At 27.9% G+C, this 19,096-nt stretch overlaps 2 protein-coding genes across 9 annotated transcripts in view; both read left to right on the top strand.

Annotated features, from left to right (window-relative positions):
* The window catches only part of LOC122271858 (cell adhesion molecule Dscam1-like), a 106,171-nt gene that overhangs the window by 66,842 nt on the left and 20,233 nt on the right, over positions 1 to 19,096 (top strand). For all 8 annotated transcript variants that reach the window (XM_087164744.1, XM_087164742.1, XM_087164740.1 and 5 more), the window contains exons 5-10: positions 7,757 to 7,904; positions 9,716 to 9,864; positions 11,075 to 11,206; positions 14,428 to 14,592; positions 16,339 to 16,409; positions 18,073 to 18,310. In XM_087164744.1, the coding sequence (XP_087020870.1) occupies positions 7,757 to 7,904; positions 9,716 to 9,864; positions 11,075 to 11,206; positions 14,428 to 14,592; positions 16,339 to 16,409; positions 18,073 to 18,310 (903 nt within the window). The remainder of the gene's footprint in view (positions 1 to 7,756; positions 7,905 to 9,715; positions 9,865 to 11,074; positions 11,207 to 14,427; positions 14,593 to 16,338; positions 16,410 to 18,072; positions 18,311 to 19,096) is intronic.
* LOC139426365 (cell adhesion molecule Dscam2-like) lies at positions 278 to 4,567 on the top strand. The gene is made up of 4 exons (XM_071184949.2): positions 278 to 526; positions 1,496 to 1,777; positions 2,895 to 3,011; positions 4,253 to 4,567. Exons 1-4 carry the CDS (start codon positions 445 to 447, stop codon positions 4,456 to 4,458), a joined length of 687 nt encoding a protein of 228 aa, XP_071041050.2. The 5' UTR covers positions 278 to 444; the 3' UTR covers positions 4,459 to 4,567.

Below are 19,096 nucleotides of genomic sequence, written 5' to 3'. Positions count from 1 at the left end.
ACTAACTATATTTCTGAAAGGTTTGTTAATAGATCAACTGGTGCTTCATTTATGTAAAAATACACTCGTATTTTATAATATCCCATGCATTTTATGTGTCTTTTATCTGAATATTTCATAGAGTATTAAAATAATTCTTATTTGTTGCTGTTCCAGAATTTATTTTTTCTTCGTGATAATTAATAGTATGCTCATTAATATGATTCATTAATAATATGCTCAAAAATAATTATATTATTCATTTTGTCATTTTTTATCACAAGGCGGCGCCACTTACATGGCAAAGAAAGGTTCTGAACACTACTTAAAAGAAAGATTCGATTTCATTGTAGAAGAACTGCTTCTATGCTTTCTGTGATTGTATGCTCGTGTTTATGATTCATTATTTTCTCAGTCGCATTTGAATATACGTTCAATATTCAACCATCTTTTTGTTCATCTGAAATGGTTAAAAGTTTCAAGAAACTACTATTTGGTTTATTCATCATTATCTGGAGCTTCATCCCTAAAACACTGACCACAAACGGTAAGTAGTCGATGCATTTGCTGATATTCTAGACTCATTTGAAACATAAACCTTTTATAGTTTTTGAATGTAATGTTTCATGCTGATGCATGCGATAACCATATGTTTTATTAGCTATATTTTGCTAATAAATGATTAAAATTGCATCTCTCTGTTTGGTTCAGCTTTTAAATATTTATATAACAAATGTTATAATAAAATCTTTTGCAATATTTTGAAATTAACGTGTATAGTTAAAAAAATCTTAATCTTATGCAATCTTAATCAAATTTCATGTTTCAACAAATGATATGGGCATTGTAAATGTATTGAATAAATGTGTCGCCATTATATGAAATTCTGGTATTCTATAGTATGCCTGGCATTTTTAAGCAAGGAATGAAATATGAGAATAATCATGTTTTGTGATAGAATGATTTTCATTTGTCATTCTACAGAATGCCTAGACAATGTTTGAAATATTAATCATCTCATGCTTAGCAGATGAATTTCAGATATTCTATAGAATATAGGATTGTATAAGTCATTGGCAACTTATACAAAATAAGGAAAAGCAATTATACTCAAAACGTAATAATTTAATATGGATTAAATGCTATTTGTTATTTTAATATTATTCAATATGCTTAACATAATCTGTAATTTTAACACAATATAAAATGGTATTTTCCTTTCATATAAAAAGTGAATAAGTGTTTTTAAAAAAGTATTTAGCTTAAAAGTTAGAATAAAAGCCTTAAAATGAATAATAGTTTGATTGAGATATATTAAAAAATAAACTGAATTTTATAGGATTTCAATTTATAAAATATGCTTTATTTGATGTTTTTAAAATAACAACAAAGTGCCCTATTTTAAATATCCATATTTTTAGTTTTATATTCATGAATCTATACGAAATGTAATTGTTTCTATTGTAACAAATGTCGAATGTAATTGTTTCTATTGTAATCAATGTAATATTTTTAGGCACCCCACAAATTCAACCTTTCAACTTTCCTGAAGCTCTTAGTGTGTCACAGAAGACAAGTGTTCTTTGCACCGTTAATAAAGGGATTCATCCTCTCTATTTCCGTTGGCTGAAAGATGGTAAAGAGTTAATGAGTAAAGACAATATTGATATCAATCATATTAAAGATATCTCAGCGCTAACCATAAATCCAGTATTCCAAAACAGTACTGGAAATTATACCTGCGTTGTTACTAACAATGAAGGAAAAGACGAGTACACTGCTTTACTTGTAGTCAAAGGTATTTTACAATTATTTAAGCTTATTTCATGCATTCATCTATATTCCCCATGCATTCATTATTTTCTAATAGTCTTTATTTAAGAACATGTGTAATAAGCTGTCAAGTAATTTTTATTGCTTGAATTGCTTAAATTTCTAATTGTTTTTAATTCTCACAATTCTAACCATGTCTTAATAGTCCTTATTTAAGAACATGTGTAATAAGCTGTCTAATAATTTTTATTGCTTGAATTGCTTAAATTTCTAATTGTTTTTAATTCTCACTATTCTAACTATGCCTTATTAGTCTTAATTTAAGAACATGTATAATAAGCTGTCTAATAATTCTTATTGCTTGAATTGCTTACATTTCTAATTGTTTTTAATTCTCACTATTCTAACCATGCCTTTTTAGTCTTAATTTAAGAACATGTGTAATAAGCTGTCTAATAATTTTTATTGCTTGAATTGCTTACATTTCTAATTGTTTTTAATTCTCACTATTCTAACCATGCCTTTTTAGTCTTAATTTAAGAGCATGTGTAATAAGCTGTCTAATAATTTTTATTGGTTATAAGGGATATTTCAAGTAGCCTTATTTTTTATTTGAATTATTAATTATTGATGATATTATAACTTTTATATTTAAAATAATGAATAGAATAAATTAACTAATAACAAGCATTTATTAAAATTATTTTTGAGTTATTAAATTATTGATAATATTATAATTTAAATATTTAAAATAATGAATAGAATAAATTGACCAATTGCAAATATCCATTAAAATTTTATTTTGTATTCTGAATTTGCAAAAAATTGTGGGTAACTGAATATTTATTATTAACAAAAGATGAATGCTACTTTTCATTTCATTGCTTAATAACAATATATTAATCTATTGATGTTTCAAAACATTAATACTGTAACATATATAACGTATCATATAACATATATAAACATATCATATAACATATAGAACATATATAGCTTGCATAATTCTGACACTTATCATGAGTCTTTCATTTATTACAAATTTAATGAAAGCAAACATTTTATTTGTTTTTGTATTACACATATTTTGTACTTCACTGAATGATTTTGTACTTAAGTTAAATTGTTTTTACTGTATCCAGCTCCTCCGCTGTGGTTGGAACAAGTCAAGGACTCCAGCACACACGTTGGTACAAAATTTGAAGCAAAATGCAGAGCATCTGGAAGGCCATCTCCTGTCATTACATGGTGGAAAAAAGGTAATTTTTTTTGTCACTCTTTTGTAACTTGCAATATAGAGAGGAGTAAGACCGATAATTGAGACCGGAAGTTAACATGTGCACCCGATCTTACTCCGCTATTTGACTTTTTCTGGAAAAAAAATAATTGATTAAAAAATAGTGCATCTATGACTTTTCTGAAATGTTATATTGTACACCACTAAATAATCTATATCTTGATAAAATCTGGCAGTTTTTAGATCAAACAGTTCAGCTCTAACAGGACCTCGAATTTCAGTTAGCCAGTCTTACCCCACTTTCCCTTACTTATCAATTTTTATCCGTATTGCTTTTCTTAAATTTTATCGCTTGAAAATATTTTTGATGAGAACTAAGAAACTGAATGGGAAATTTTTAACATAAATTGAGAATAAATAGTTTAAAGGAAATTGTTAAATATTTATACACTTTAAACAGAAAAAATGATTTTATAAACAAAATTTTCAGTAAAACCTTTAAATAAAATTTTATTTTGTGAACTTCAATATGTTTTTCTAGAACAAAGATTTATTTGAATTTACTGTGCTGTCCATTTTTAAAATCTCTGATGTTTTTAAATAAAAATTTTTCATAAAATCGAGAAAATTTATTCTACTAAATAATAATCATTCTCATTGATAAACAATTGCTGCCTCCCGCCAATGGTATATTAAAATACTATGCAGAGTGTTCTGTAATGACTGACATTAATATAGAATTTTAGAACCTTTTGTTAAAAATAAAGGGAACGTTTAGACTTACAAAAATTTAGATTTAAGCTAATTAATATTTAAGGGGGAAAAGAATAAAAATGCTATAAAAATCAAACGAATCACTAGCAGAGAAGGCGATACTAAAAAAGGAAAAACTTGTGTGATTGCCACTGAAAGAGGAGAGGAGTTGAAAAGTGATTGTTAAAACCCCAACCAAACTAGTTTTTATGCTTATTCCGTGCTTTACTAGTGATTTTCGAAAAGATTTATTTTTGCTCTCTTAAATATTAGCACATAGTGAGTACACTTTTTGTCTTTATTTTTACCAAGGATTTTAAAACTTTGTATGAAAAGCAATTATTACGGAACACCTTGTGTAATCATGTTAATTCTGCTTTTAATAAATATTTCTTTTTAAAAATCCTGCACCGACATAAATAATTTGCACAGCTTATAAATTTTGTGTAAACTGGCATGAATAAAATCAATAAAATGTAACTCACTGATAATGACGAATATCTTTTTTAGGGTCACAAGGAAATTTCGTCAAACTTCAATCCGACATTCGCACCAGCGGCTTAGAGGAAGGCCATTTGGCTATATCTGATGTTAGAGAATCGGATGAAGGTCATTACAAATGTGAAGCAAATAATGGTGTTGGCGACATTCTTGTTGCAGAATTTCATCTCACAGTATATGGTAAGAGGAGATACGAGAACAGAAAATTGGCGTAGGTGGCATAAGAAAAACGAAGATATTTCATAAATTTTTACTTTGTTCGAAATAAGTCTTCTTTATATTCAGTTGGTTGTGTTTCTCTTTACAATTTTACCTAATAATTAATAAGCATGGTTTAATCTATGGAATCAAGAATATTAATGCTGAATTACACTAATATATGTTTTATTTAGATGGTATAGTTTGTTTTGCAAATAAATTCCATTACAGTAAATATAAACATGAATGAATTACTATGTTATAACCGTCGTTGAAAAGCCGACCCAATTGTGGGTTTACGGCTACCAATTCTCAACTCCGTATCCTTGTAATTTTGAACCCTATCCAGAAGACAAGGGAACTCCTGGATCAAGTCTTAGGAGAATTATGCTTCCGGAATTCAAAATTGCAATGGTAAAAATAAATTGCCTTATTTCTCAATATGATTCAGCGTAGTTAGCGGGAGAAGAGAACATTTGCTCACAGACGCAGCCTTATAGATTTGGCGAGTTCGTAGAAAATAATTACAAATGATTTCCATGGTAAAATGGTTTTCTCTTTAAAATATCCCCGGTTCCCGTTTAATCTCAAGCCCCATACTTTGTCAAATTTTTCTACATTTTTGTTAATATTGTAATTTATTTTGATCATAGTTTTTTACTATTATTATTTTTTTTTAATTGTTATGCTTATATGTTGAGTGAAAAATGACTAGAAAAAAACGCTTTTCTTTCACTAGAAAATAAATGCAATCAAAAATATCGCAGTGTAAGGAAAACTATATTAGTAACATACATTATTAAATTTTAATAATGAATGTTACTTATATAGTTTTTGTTTTATCTATGTTCTGTTATTACTAATATAGTTTCTGTTTCATAGTTTCTGTTTTTATGTTAATAATATAGGTTGTTCTTATCGAGTGTTTGTCTTAAATCATTATGTTACCGTGAATGGTCGCAATCAAGCGAACGTCGACGTTTATCGGTGATTGTCAACAATCACATAGTCACTTTGGTGAATGTCTGAAATATTTGTTATATTTGATTATTAATTTATTCGTTCAAATTTATTCGATATTTTAATATCTGAAGATAGATTAGGAGAAACATCAATATTCGGAGTACCGGGCAGTGGCACTGAACCTTAAAAAAGAATCAGTGTAGGGCATACCGGGCAAGTGTATTCCGGTTAGGGGCACTTAGCTAGACTTAGTATATATTTTGGTCATTTACCAAAGCGACTATGTGATTGTCAGCAACCGCTAATTTTGGTCATTCACAGTAACACTTATATAAAGGTGAAGAATCTTATTCAAAGTAATTAAAAAAAAACAATGCCAAGGGAGCTTGATTTAGGTTTTTACTTCATTTAAAAATTAAAATGGTTCCGAAAAATTCCATTTTAGGTCTACACAATATCATTAAGAACCTAAAAACTGAGGTAGTCCCCTGGCGATGTAAATCCCCTACGTCTCTGTTAACCTGATTTTATTAGTTTGAATTAGGCTCAAATTCTCTGACTGACTGGATTTCAATTGTCCTAAAGTGATGAGGTAAGTAAAATCCTGCAAATTTATTTTATTTATCTATACTTGCAATTTTATGTCATTTATACGTTAAATAATATGTTTTATTACTTCTAACGTATAACTTTTTCTTTTTTTTCAGGTTTTATCCCAATTTCTCCAAAAAATATTTAATATTTCCTTCAAAATCCTCCTATGTTTTTAATTGGTTATTCATACCAGTTAGAAACTGAATATCAAATGATTCCTTATTACGTCTAAATACGACTAACACTCATTTGGCTCATATTTTATATTTTGTTATTATATATATAATGTATATGTTTGTTTAGCGCCTATTCTACGTTGTTGTTAAATATCCTTAATATACATGACATGTCGATTACTTTGCACATATTTTATGTTGTGTCATTATAATAATACATTTAATGCATAAGACATAATATTTTTAGTACACATTTTACATTTTAGTTATTCAATATGTTTTATTTGATGTATGTATTTGATACGATGTTTTTGTCATGTACATACATTGTTGATACATGTTTTTGTCATGTTTTAACATGTACCATACAATATTTTTCTTTCAAATGCATATGTTTCCCTATCCCTTTGTTTAGCACACATTTTATAGCCTGGTATTTAATATCTAACGTGTATATGTTTGACATGACGCTTGCTTAGCACACTTTCATATTGTTTTGATGTTTGATAAAAGAAGTGTATTTTTCTGTCAATTTAATTAATTTTATTCATTTTGTAATGAAATGTTATTGTTTCATAAAAAGTTGTTTGGCAAAGAAATGTATTTATGATGTAAATATAATAAGCTAAATTATTTCTACACATTTCAGTAAAATTTGAATTCTTCTAATTTTTATTTTCGAGAAATATAAATTGTCTATTTTAATGAAATCGTCAGAGCTTTTTTTCCTTAAGAAAAAAAAACTTAAAATACTGTTTTTCCTCTACTGCTGAATTCAGAGACAATACAAATTTTTTGAGGTTTCATAGCATTTCATAAATTGTAACATATAATTATTTTAAATACTTATTTTAGCTTATATTCTAGTAAAAATGCACTTCATGAAAATATATTCTTATTATAATAAGCAATATAAGCAGAAATAAGTATTTAGTTTTCATATTTATATATTTTTAAAGGGTACTTTTAAGCCTGAAATTTTTATTTATTTATTTGTAGAACAGCAATCAACCAAAGTACATTTGAAATAATAATAAACTTATTTTTTGACATTAATAAAATAAGAAAATTCCTTTCTTACACTTGGAAGAACTTTCTTTCGATTTAATAAAGTAAAAATTTAATACATAAAACAAATACTTTAAATTTTTAACATTTTCTTCTTCATAACATCAGTTTTCAAAAAGTCTCAGATTTGTATATTTAATTAGTTTATTCTAAAGCTCAATAGTAAATAAAATATAGAATTTAAAATGTAGGAAACAAATAAAAAACGATTTTGGACATACTGATCAAAATTATCATCAAATGAAAAAAGCTGAGCTCTGCCTTAACAGTCATGATGTTACATAGTAATTACATTAAAGCAGATGTATACACAAATTATCATAAGTTGTCGTTTTCAGATTTGTTTTTTTTCGAACCAGAGTATTTTTGGTGTAATGTGTGAGAAATTTTAAAATTGTTTCGAATTATTTTTCCCATTTATTTCCCATCTATAAGCACTTTTCTTTGCCAAATAAAGCAAACATTAAAAGCATTATTTATTAGGAATTTTAATATCATTATTTTTATTTGTTAGTTCCAGCAAGATTTGAGGAAAAGTTCAAGGTAGAATCTGTAAAACAGGGGGACAGTGCTGTTTTAAGGTGCGATGCAACGGGAGACGAACCCATATCCATCGTATGGTATAAGGATAAGAGAGAATTGGAGATTACAGAAATGTCCGGGTAAGGTTTAAAAGCAATCTTAATTTTTTTAACATATGAAATTGTAACAAATAAATTTTAACAAATAAAATTACAACATCGAAACTTTCAGCAATCGTAATTTCGTGCAAAATTTCAATCTAAAATTTTCTTACAAAATTTGAACCAAAGAAACTTAATAAAAGTTCCACTGATAAAATTTAAAATTTATGACAGTGTTCTTTCCCTTACCTCATTGAGGAAAAAAGTACCATCAAAATTACCAGAATATGGTAACATTTACCATTTTTTCTCGCTCTATGGGAACAAAAAGGAGCATAGTAATTTTTTTCGAAGTGCTTTGATAATAATTTGGTAAAATTTAAAAGCAAAATGTTGTTTTATAATATGTGTCAAAATTTGACAAATGTTGTTAAATTTGGCTATTTTAGTTTAATGACTTAGATAGATCATGGCATAGAAACCATTTATTCGGTTGAATTACTTTACAGTTTTGTATATTTACTAAATGTGGAATAATAGAAACTATAATTTGGAAAATCAGAATTTTCGGTGAACCTTTACTATGGCAACGGAAAAACTACCAAATGAATAATTTAAATACAGTTTGTTTTCTTTTTTGTAGCCAGAATTATAGTTTTATTCTGCCAGGATTTCTTTATGGTACAGAAATTTTACCAGAATTCTTTTTTCTCCAAGTGCTACGATTTTAATTTCAAGTATTCATTTTCTATCAAGCAGACTCTTGATAATTTTTCTCGTAATCTTCTTGGTTGATACAATATCTTCATTCCTGAGATACAAGCTCATCAATCCAATATGCACCAAGTTGTTGCGTCTTAGAACCGTTTGCGATTTCCAGATAAATTTCTGACAAATTTTTATTTTTAAATTTTTTGTACTGGGAAAAAAACATCTTTCAGAGAATGTGTTTTTGAATGTTATCTTTTGAATTGACATAAAAAGTGCTCCAAGCTGCAACACTTTTTCCCAAAACACTGGTCATTTCAAATTAATACTTAAGAGATGAAAAAGTTGATTGAAATAATTCTGTCAAATCACCTGTGAGTAAAGTGGGATGAAAACATTAAAACCAGTTTGATAGAAATCGATGTTTTGAAACCTTGAGGGCTTTTATTAATCACTTTTCTCCTCCTTCTCTATTTCTTTCCAACAATCAAACAAGTTTTAATGTTTTCAATCCTCTATCTTTCCTCCATTCAGTCTCGCCTACCTCAGTAGCAATTCGCTGGACAAGGATTCTAAAACAGTCATTATGGAATACAGATAATAAATGCGCTATTAACACTAGATTGCCATTTTTACTGCTTTTTAACTGTTTTTTCATTTGCAAAAAATGTACAAATAATGCATAAATTATTTTTTTTCCAAGTGAAATAATTTTTTTTATTGTTAATATTTACTAATAACTTGTTATATAACTGTAAGTAATGTAAAAAATATTAAAAATTAATTTAAAAAATTTCTTTACATATTAGTTATTTTTGCACAAACAGTCATTTTGACTGATTTTGGGCAATATAGATATATACTAAATTTCAGTCTTTCTAGTGTTAAGTAATTATTTTAGCTGCTTGGTTTGGCTGTTATGTGTCGTGGCTTAGTTCTTGATTAAAAGTTAAATTTTTATTTGACTGTTAAAATCAAACTAAACAAGTGTTCCAAGAAATGAGCAGCATTTAGAATATTTTTTGATGCAAATATGTTCGCAATTCGGCTTTATTTTCATTTGCCTATGCATTTCTTTAAAAATATTTTAATTCAATCTAATATTCTTGACTAACTGTGACTAAACGTTCATTTCGTTTCAGGTACGAAAAGTTTGAAACCTATTCGAAAAATGGTGTTAATTCTGAACTGTTTATTCGGAATGTTGGGCGTGGAGATGGAGCTCTCTATTCCTGTACTGCTACAAACAGTTATGGAAATGACGAACGGAATATCAAAGTTCTTGTAGTAGGTAAGATGGAAATGAGTAGCTTTAAACTACATTCATATTTAGTTTACAGTTTAAATTTTTAACGGCCTTACGGAAAAATTAAATTGCTATAATTTTTTAATCCTTTTCGTAAACTATGTTAATTTTTTAACCCTTTTTTTAATCCTTTTTGAAAAATGAAAACCGTAATTTTAGTCAAAAATTCAAAAGAAATTAAAAATATGCGTGGCCATCAGATATCATTATTTTTCTTCAAAATTTAAGTGCTTCATAATTTACCTCGTAGTTTAAGAGATTATAACCAGCGTTAAACAATAATGCTATTTTCGGGTAAACGGCTTTCGATGTTCAACTCTGTAGCCTAACACAGAAGACAAAGAAAATCATGGATCAAACATTTGCTACAAATTATCTGTTGGATCAGGAGATAGAGCGTTCGCCTTCCAATGTGGTGAGCCGGGTTCGAATCTCAGCGATGACTGGTCGACACGAACTCCGCACCCGGCTTGCACTGACCACAGTGCTGACGTGAAGCCTCCTCAGTGGTAGACGTATCATGGGTTAGAGTCCCTTTGCCGTCAGACTAACCGTGGGAGGTTCTCGTGATCTTCCTCTCAATGAAAAAGCAAATGCGGGTTAGTTCAATCTAAAAATCCTCCACGAAGACAAAATTTCTCCCAACACTTGATCCAGGAGTTCCCTTGTCTTCTGGATTGGGTTAAAAATTACAAGACTACGGAGTTGAACATTAGTAGCCCAAAAAATTAGGTCGACTCTTCAACGACGGTTATAAAATAAAAGAGAATTAAATAATAGTTCACCTTATAGTTTATAGTATAAAATAGAATTAAATAATAGTTCACCGGGGATGCCTCTATTAAGAGGCATCCCCGGATGCCTCTTAATAGAGGCGGGACGGGGTTAAGCCTTGCTTATAGTTTTATAAATTTAATAATATTTTTTGTAATAATAATAATAGTAATGAGCCACAACATTACTTGCTTAATAGAAGATGAACAAAAGTGCTCGATTTTAGTTTTTTTGAGGAAAAACCACGTTTTTAATATTGAAAATAAGAAATTTATATGCATTGTGCAGTAAGCAATACTATGTGACAGTCTGGATTAAAAAAAGGTGACCTGTATCACATCAATTGTACCGATCACATGCTTGTAAAATCTAATGCTTCCACCAGAAAGGAAAAATACTTAATGCCTCTATATCATTTCAGAGGTTCCCGAAAAGCCGTTAGATGTGAAGGTACTGGACGTGTGGGCTAGAAGTGCCAGTATTCGTTGGACAGCACCCTATTCTGGAAACAGTCCGATACATAAATACCGAGTACAATACTGGAGAGATAAACGTAAGATTTTCTGCCCTTATTCTTTAGATGTCTTTTTACATTTACAATCTAAACAATTGTATCTGCCAATATCTGCCAACTCTACTGGATTTTCCAGTAAACTACTGGATTTGGCCAGTTTCTCCTGATCTACTGGTTTAATAAAAATTCCACTGGTATATTGTACATTTTTAAAAGTTTCCTGAAATTGAGTAAGTCTCCTGATGAAATCCCTATTGAAGCAGAATTTTTACACAGATTATCATTTGCTTCACTATTTAAATAATTGTTATTAATACGTAATGAAACGAGCCTCATTTATAAAAATTGGTTTAAAACCTTTTGCTCTATAATTAAGTTTATTTTTATTTAGAAGTCCCTTTTTTAGTTAATTAAAAATCCTTTAATTACCTTTGATGAATTAAATGCGTATTACTGTTCGAAATTATGAGTAAACATAATGCGTAACATTTTAAGTTCATTTAATGTTAATCATGAAAGGAAAATATTGCAGTTTTTCTATTTTGATGACTATAAAAATCCTTAAAATTCTCCACGTGCAAAATATTTAGTACCTTTTTCAACAATTATAGCGAAATATGTATTATTTTATAAAATCTACTGCATTTTTTTCTCATTCATGTTGGCAGCTATGGTATAGTGTAATCTTAAAAGCATAGAATTGTTCTGAAAATATCATTCAAGTTTCAATGATTGTATTATTCTGTAAATGATCTCTCCTTTAAAATGTCATGTTTGGTTTTTCAAAACGAGTAAACATAATATTTTCCATGTATTTCTCAGAAAAAAATGAAGACAAAAAGGTATGCCTACGATAGGCTTCACATTAGTATTGAAGTCTGGGGAAACTTGTGGGAATTGATCATAATTGCTTTTTTATTATCTTTTCCATATTCTCCAGCAATTAAACAGGCTGTGATGTTTTCATTTTATCTTTCTCGTTAAGCTTTGATGAACTTTCTCTTACTTCATTTTGAACAAGGATTCTACATATTTATATTAAAAGCGATACACCTCCTGAGTTTATGAGCTAAATTGACGGAATTCTTTTGAAAAACGGTATATATCCATAAATTAACTTCTTGAAAGACATATTTTCTTGTGTTTTTTATCATAAAAATAGTAGCTTCTCTTAGCGTTTTCACAAAAACAAGGACCTGGTAGATTCACGGTAATTTCAGGTAACAAAGTATCAGAATTTTTTTTCTCACAAATTCTCGAAAACGAGATTGATTACTAAAAGAATGAATAAACCACTGGGTTTTGTGAGTTTGCATGAAATGAAAACCCTATGTTCACAAAATTGCACAAATGGACCGTTGAAATACGGGATAACAGCCAACCCAAATTGGAATTATGTCATCATTACGATTATCATTCTTATTTTAACCTGGTCCATAAACGAAATTACTATTTACAAATGCTTCATAATATTTCGTTTTTAATTTAAGTAAATGATCTAAACAATGGCCCTAACGAATGATTACATCTAGATTAAACATCGTCCTACATTCAATTTAATAAATGTAATATGAAGAGGCTTTATGATGGTAAAGATTGTATTATCTTCATCTAATGTTTTCTTAAGCATACTTTCTCCTTAATTTTTAATATAAAAGACAGAATGGAATCAGAAGAAAATATATATATGTATATATATAGTTTATCAAATTAAATAAACTTAAAAACACACCATTTATCAATAGAAAAGTAATATTCCTTAAATCTACTTCTTATAAGTTTGAAGACCTGTATTTCGCAAGCTACACTAGGACTATAAGTTAATTATAGTCCTAGTATAGTAGTAGGACTATAATTACATATTTCATAATTCAAAGCATAATTGGAACTGATAGGGCAAATATTTGTTTACATTTTTGTTTACATTGTTTGCATTTGGTTCTTATTGGTTAAAGCCTGGTTTTGATTGATTCTTATAGTTTAAAAACCGGGTTCTTATAGATTCTTACAGGTTAAAGCCTGATTCCTATAGATTCTTATAAGCTAAAGCCTGGTTCTTATAGGTTATGAAGCCAACAAGTAAGATCAACTCCAGATTCTGGTTTAATCAGGTTATCATTTACCACAAATATACAAATTTGCATCAAATATGACAATATCGCAATCGTTAATGATAACAGTATAGATCGACTACTATAATTATTAGAAACTATAATTATTAATCATGATAATATCGTGATCATTATCGATAACCTAATATATCAAAAGGATACTATCTTGAATATTATGCATAATATATTATTGCGAATGCTTGTGTTATTTAGGTAACGGAAGTATTGACCAAAGTAAAAATAGTACAAATTAGTTATAAATATCGCGATGTCTTGTAAAACATCGACATTTTTTATAATACATCGTGATATTAACTTTTGTGCTTATGAGTTACGGAGATCCGTGACAGTTCTCAAAAAATTATTAAATTCCTAGATAAGTGCTTCGCTGAAAAATATTGCAAGAAAAGCTTATTCGTCCGCCGCAAGAAAAATCTTCATTTGTTGATGTTATGCTGCGTAACTTAAAGAATTAAAAATACAAAAGTATTTAAACTCCTTTCATTATTATTTTCCTAAAACTTTTCACTAACCTTTTACTCAGTTTAAGTTTTTACTCACACTATATTAAGTTGTTTCTGAAACCATGTTTGATAAAATTTTAAACTAATTATCGAATGCGATAATATCGCACTCATTGTCGATACCATTATGTATAATATCGAATGTATAGTATGTATAATATCTATAAATGTATAATATGTATATGTATAATATGCATTATGTATAATATGTATAATATCGATAAATATCGAATAATTGTTATTAACAGTGTATAAGTCTAATTGACGGTCCTAAAAGTTATATAAATCAGTTTTATTGGAAAATTTATTGTTAAACATCGATATTTTTTGACAATGCATCGCAATATCGAAAAATCGGCTCATGGGGAGTAATGTTTGCGTTGGTGACAACTCGGAAGAGCGTTGGGGCCAACACACTCTTCCGATAAGTTCCAAATATTTATCACGAAAGTTACTCAGAAAGCTATTTTTTAAAGCTCATAATTTTCTAGCAGAAATAGAAATTTATTTAATTTTATACCTTTTTTTAATTAAGTATGTTTTCTGACATTTGAAGACAATAAGCAATTAACAAATATCAATTAAAAATTAATTTCAAAGAGCAAATTATGTTTATCTCTAATAGATGGTCCCCAGACGTTGAATGAAGAGGATGTTGCAGCCACTCAAACTAATACCGTCATCCAGGATTTGAAGCCGGGAACATCGTACGCATTGGCCGTTGTGGCTGAAAATGAAATAGGGCACGGAGAACCCTCTGAGATTATTGGCTTTGTCACTAGTGAAGAAGGTAGGATACCTTAATCAAAATCATTTAAGGTTATATATATATATATATATATATATATATATATATATATATATATATATATATATATATATATATATATATATATATATATAACTATATATATATAACTATATATAACTATATATATATAACTATATATATATATATATATATATATATATATATATATATATATATATATATATATAACTATATATATATATATATATATATATATATATATATATAACTATATATATATATATATATATATATATATAACTATATATATATATATATATATATATATATATATATATAACTATATATATATATATATATATATATATATATATATAACTATATATATATATATATATATATATATATATATATAACTATATATATATATATATATATATATATATATATATATATATATATATATATATATATATATATATATATATATATATATATATATATATATATATATATATATATATATATATATATATATATATAACTATATATATATATATATATATATATATATATATATATATAACTATATATATATATATATATATATAACTATATATATATATATATAACTATATATATATATATATATATAACTATATATATATATATATATATATATAACTATATATATATATATATATATATATATATATAACTATATATATATAACTATATATATATATATATATATATATATATATAACTATATATATATAACTATATATATATATATATATATATATATATATATATAACTATATATATATATATATATATATATAACTATATATATATATATATAACTATATATATATATATATATATATAACTATATATATATATATATATATAACTATATATATATATATAACTATATATATATATATATATATATATATATATAACTATATATATATAACTATATATATATATATATATATATATATATATATAACTATATATATATATATATATATATATATATATATAACTATATATATATATATATATATATATATAACTATATATATATATATATATATATATATATAGTTATATATATATATATATATATATAGTTATATATATATATATATATATATATATATAGTTATATATATATATATATATATATATATATATATATATATATATATATATATATATATATATATATATATATATATATATATATATATATATATATATATATATATATATAGTTATATATATAGTTATATATATAGTTATATATATATATATAGTTATATATATATATATATATACACATTCGTGGATCACTGTATTGATTGAGTTTAAACTTTTAAACTATGGTGTAATTTTCAAGAAATATTTCATCATATTCATATGCATGTTATTTTTGTAAGCTTTATTTTGTATTAGTGTTATTTTTTTTTAATTAAACCTTTAGAGCAAAGAAATGCTGCTGAAAAATTGAAGTATGGTCAATATATTTAAGATAAACTAAAAACTTTAATGTGGAAGCATCAATATTTTTCTCAATTTTATCAAAAATTATAAATTTTATTTTTTTTTTCAATTTTTTAAAATTTTTTATTGAAGACTTGTGAATCTTTTTTCTACCATTTTTAATGTTAAAAATGCATGCATTTTTTTTATAAAAAAAATTCAAATATATGTCTCCAATAGATAATGTTTTTTTTCATTTTATTATTTTAGAGCCAAGTGGTCCACCAACTGATTTGTATGTCGAAGCAAGAGGTCCAACATCTATTCTAGTTAAATGGAAGGTAAGGTTGATAACCTCTACGGAAGAGATGGTGAACCCATAACATAAATCACGTAATCAATATTTCAGTGGCACGTGAAAGTACATATTAAATTATTTTAATTTTTAACATTCATTGAAAACAGAATTGAAACCGAGGGTGTGCTGTAAGAATTCTCGTTAAATTGTTCTTCCGGGAGGCCGGGATAGTCTGTTTGGTAGGGCACTGCGGCCCGTGTACAAGAGTTCGTGGGTTCGATCCCAGGCTGGCCGAAGACTACCCGTGTAGTAAATGGTGACTGATGCACTTCAAATCTGTCGAGTCGCAAAGTCCTCCATGTTCCCATACCAAATCGATACCTCTGGGGGTATTGATCTAGACATTTCTTTGTCCTCTAGATTGGTTCAAAATTACACGGCTACGGAGTTGAACATTAGTTGTCGTAAAACCAAAATTGGGTCGGCTGTTCAACGATGGATATGAAATTGTTCTACCGAGCCGTGGTGGCTCAGAGGAAAGAGCGTTCGCCTTAATGAGGTGAACCGCATTCGAATCCCGGCAATGGCTGGTCGATACGAATTCATTCCGCAACCGGCTCTCACCGACTACAGTGCTGATGTAAAATATCCTCCATGGTAGACGTATCATGGGTTAGAGTCCCCTTGCCATCAGACTAACCGTGGAAGGTTTTCGTGGTTTTCTTCTCCATGTAAGTTAGTTCCATCAAAAAGTCCTCCAAAAGGGCAAATTTCTCCCAATACTCTATCCAGGAGTTCCCTTGTCTTCTGGATTAGGTTCAAAATTACAAGGCTACGGAGTTGAACATTAGTAGTCGAAAACCCATAAAATTGGGTCGGCTTTTCAACGACGGTTGTAATAGCCCACCGTGCAGATTTAGTGTGACGTAAATAAAATACCTACCTTTTATTAGAGCTGCTTAAGCTCATAAGCAAACAGAAGACTTATAAGTAATTTGAGCAGTTAATGACTATGGAATTAATATGATTAACTTATGAAGCGCATTAATATTTATTAATTCAATACATAATAGATTTACGTATGTTCTTAATAGATAATGAAGCTATTAATGCTAGTCATGAACTGGGATATCGACAAAATTACATTCGAGAATTCTATAAAAGACATCGCTTATAAGCAAATAACAAATGCTTGTAAGTCGTTTGAAAGCTCATTTCTGCAGATTTGCAATACGTATAAAATTAATGATGAATAAAGCTACTAATAAGGTCTCTGAGAGATGATTAAACAGAGAATATTGCAAGTCCTAGATCCCAAAACCACTGTTATGCATGGTCACCAATCAGAAGGAGAAGATAAACTGTCTAATCCATTGAATTCGTGATATGTGGGGGTATAAATGAACAGTTTATAGAAATAATTGAACCAAAATTAATTAAACGCTAGTCTTTTCTACATTTCTCCTTTATCTAATTATTTTCCCCAAAAGTTTTCAAATCGTTGATGTTAGTCAGGTTTTCCCTCCAATCTGATCTGTGTTAGTGTAGTGTGTTCTGGGGTAAAACCTTAGACCACAGTCAATAGTGTAGCTTTAGTACTATATTAATTACTAAGCCAGATCAAAGCTGGTGTATGATTATTTTTTCTAAACTGTTTCAATAGGAAGCATTATTCACAAAAATTAAATCTTAACTTACTGTTTCAGCCACCCCCAAAGGAATGCCTTAACGGTGAATTGAAAGGATACTATGTTGGGTATAGAACAGAAGGAACCAACCAGCCTTACAGTTTCAAAAGCATCGAGGCCAATAGTAATGAGAACTACGAGTATTTAGTGACGGGCCTTACGAAATCTGCAAGATACAGCGTTTTGGTCAAGGCTTACAATAAAGCCGGTACTGGACCCCCTTCGCAAGAATTAATCGTCAGGACTCTCGATGGAGGTAAGAACAAAACCTTTTTGTGTTCGATTGTTTGAAGTTATACAACTTGTAAATGGAATTTCTTGTAATGGAATCTTCGACACTCTCCACGCTTTCCCCATATTACGGTTTCGACAAAGCTTGTTTTCCCCACTCCAGTATGTTCCAACTTTTTACATGGCATGGTTTGCCGAAACCATGATAAGGAAGAGGTGGGAAGTGTGGAGAGTGGGAAAATCACGTAACCTTGAAGCTTCTATTCTATTTACAAGGAGTATGGTGCGAAAAAATTTTATATATTTAATCAGTCAATATGTTTAATCGGTTGTTGATTAACTTTTTATTTCTGACACATTTAAGAAAATGAACTGTGTTTGAAAATGAGCGATTAAAAAAAATTGAGTTTGAAAAAAATTTGATTGATCTATTTAAGAAAATTCGGCATGAATTTGATTTTGCTTCTTAAACAGTATTTTTAATGATATTTGAATGATGATTGTTCGTACTGTTTAGAAAAACTAAGCAGATTTGCTCGCCTTTTTCAATCGCAACTAAATTGTTAAAAATTTGAATTCATGTTTTTCACGCTGAAAGGACACGTTTTGTGTGGTACTCAGTTTCTTAAACGTTTATCTACGTTTATTCTTGCGTTTATTTTCTTAATCCTTTTCCAAACTAAATCCGTTTTTTCCTCTTTTTTTTTTTCAAATGTACATTTTAAACTATGTCCGCGCGTATTTTGAGTTACGTTCAAAATGCAAATTTATCTTTTGATATTATTTCTGTTAAATGTTTAAGACGTTTGTA

Source organism: Parasteatoda tepidariorum, chromosome 5 (assembly GCF_982258835.1).
Source record: "Parasteatoda tepidariorum strain Cologne lab strain chromosome 5, Ptep-v5.0, whole genome shotgun sequence".
In the NCBI taxonomy this organism is placed as follows: domain Eukaryota; kingdom Metazoa; phylum Arthropoda; class Arachnida; order Araneae; family Theridiidae; genus Parasteatoda; species Parasteatoda tepidariorum.
This window is presented reverse-complemented; position numbering and strand designations above follow the sequence as displayed.

Bases quoted from the DNA above. Each gene is read 5' to 3' on its own strand.
- LOC139426365 (XM_071184949.2), top strand. From the start codon at position 445: ATGGTTAAAAGTTTCAAGAAACTACTATTTGGTTTATTCATCATTATC. The intron at 527-1,495 runs GTAAGTAGTCGA...TAATATTTTTAG, and splicing joins TAAAACACTGACCACAAACG to GCACCCCACAAATTCAACCT. The intron at 1,778-2,894 runs GTATTTTACAAT...TACTGTATCCAG, and splicing joins TGCTTTACTTGTAGTCAAAG to CTCCTCCGCTGTGGTTGGAA.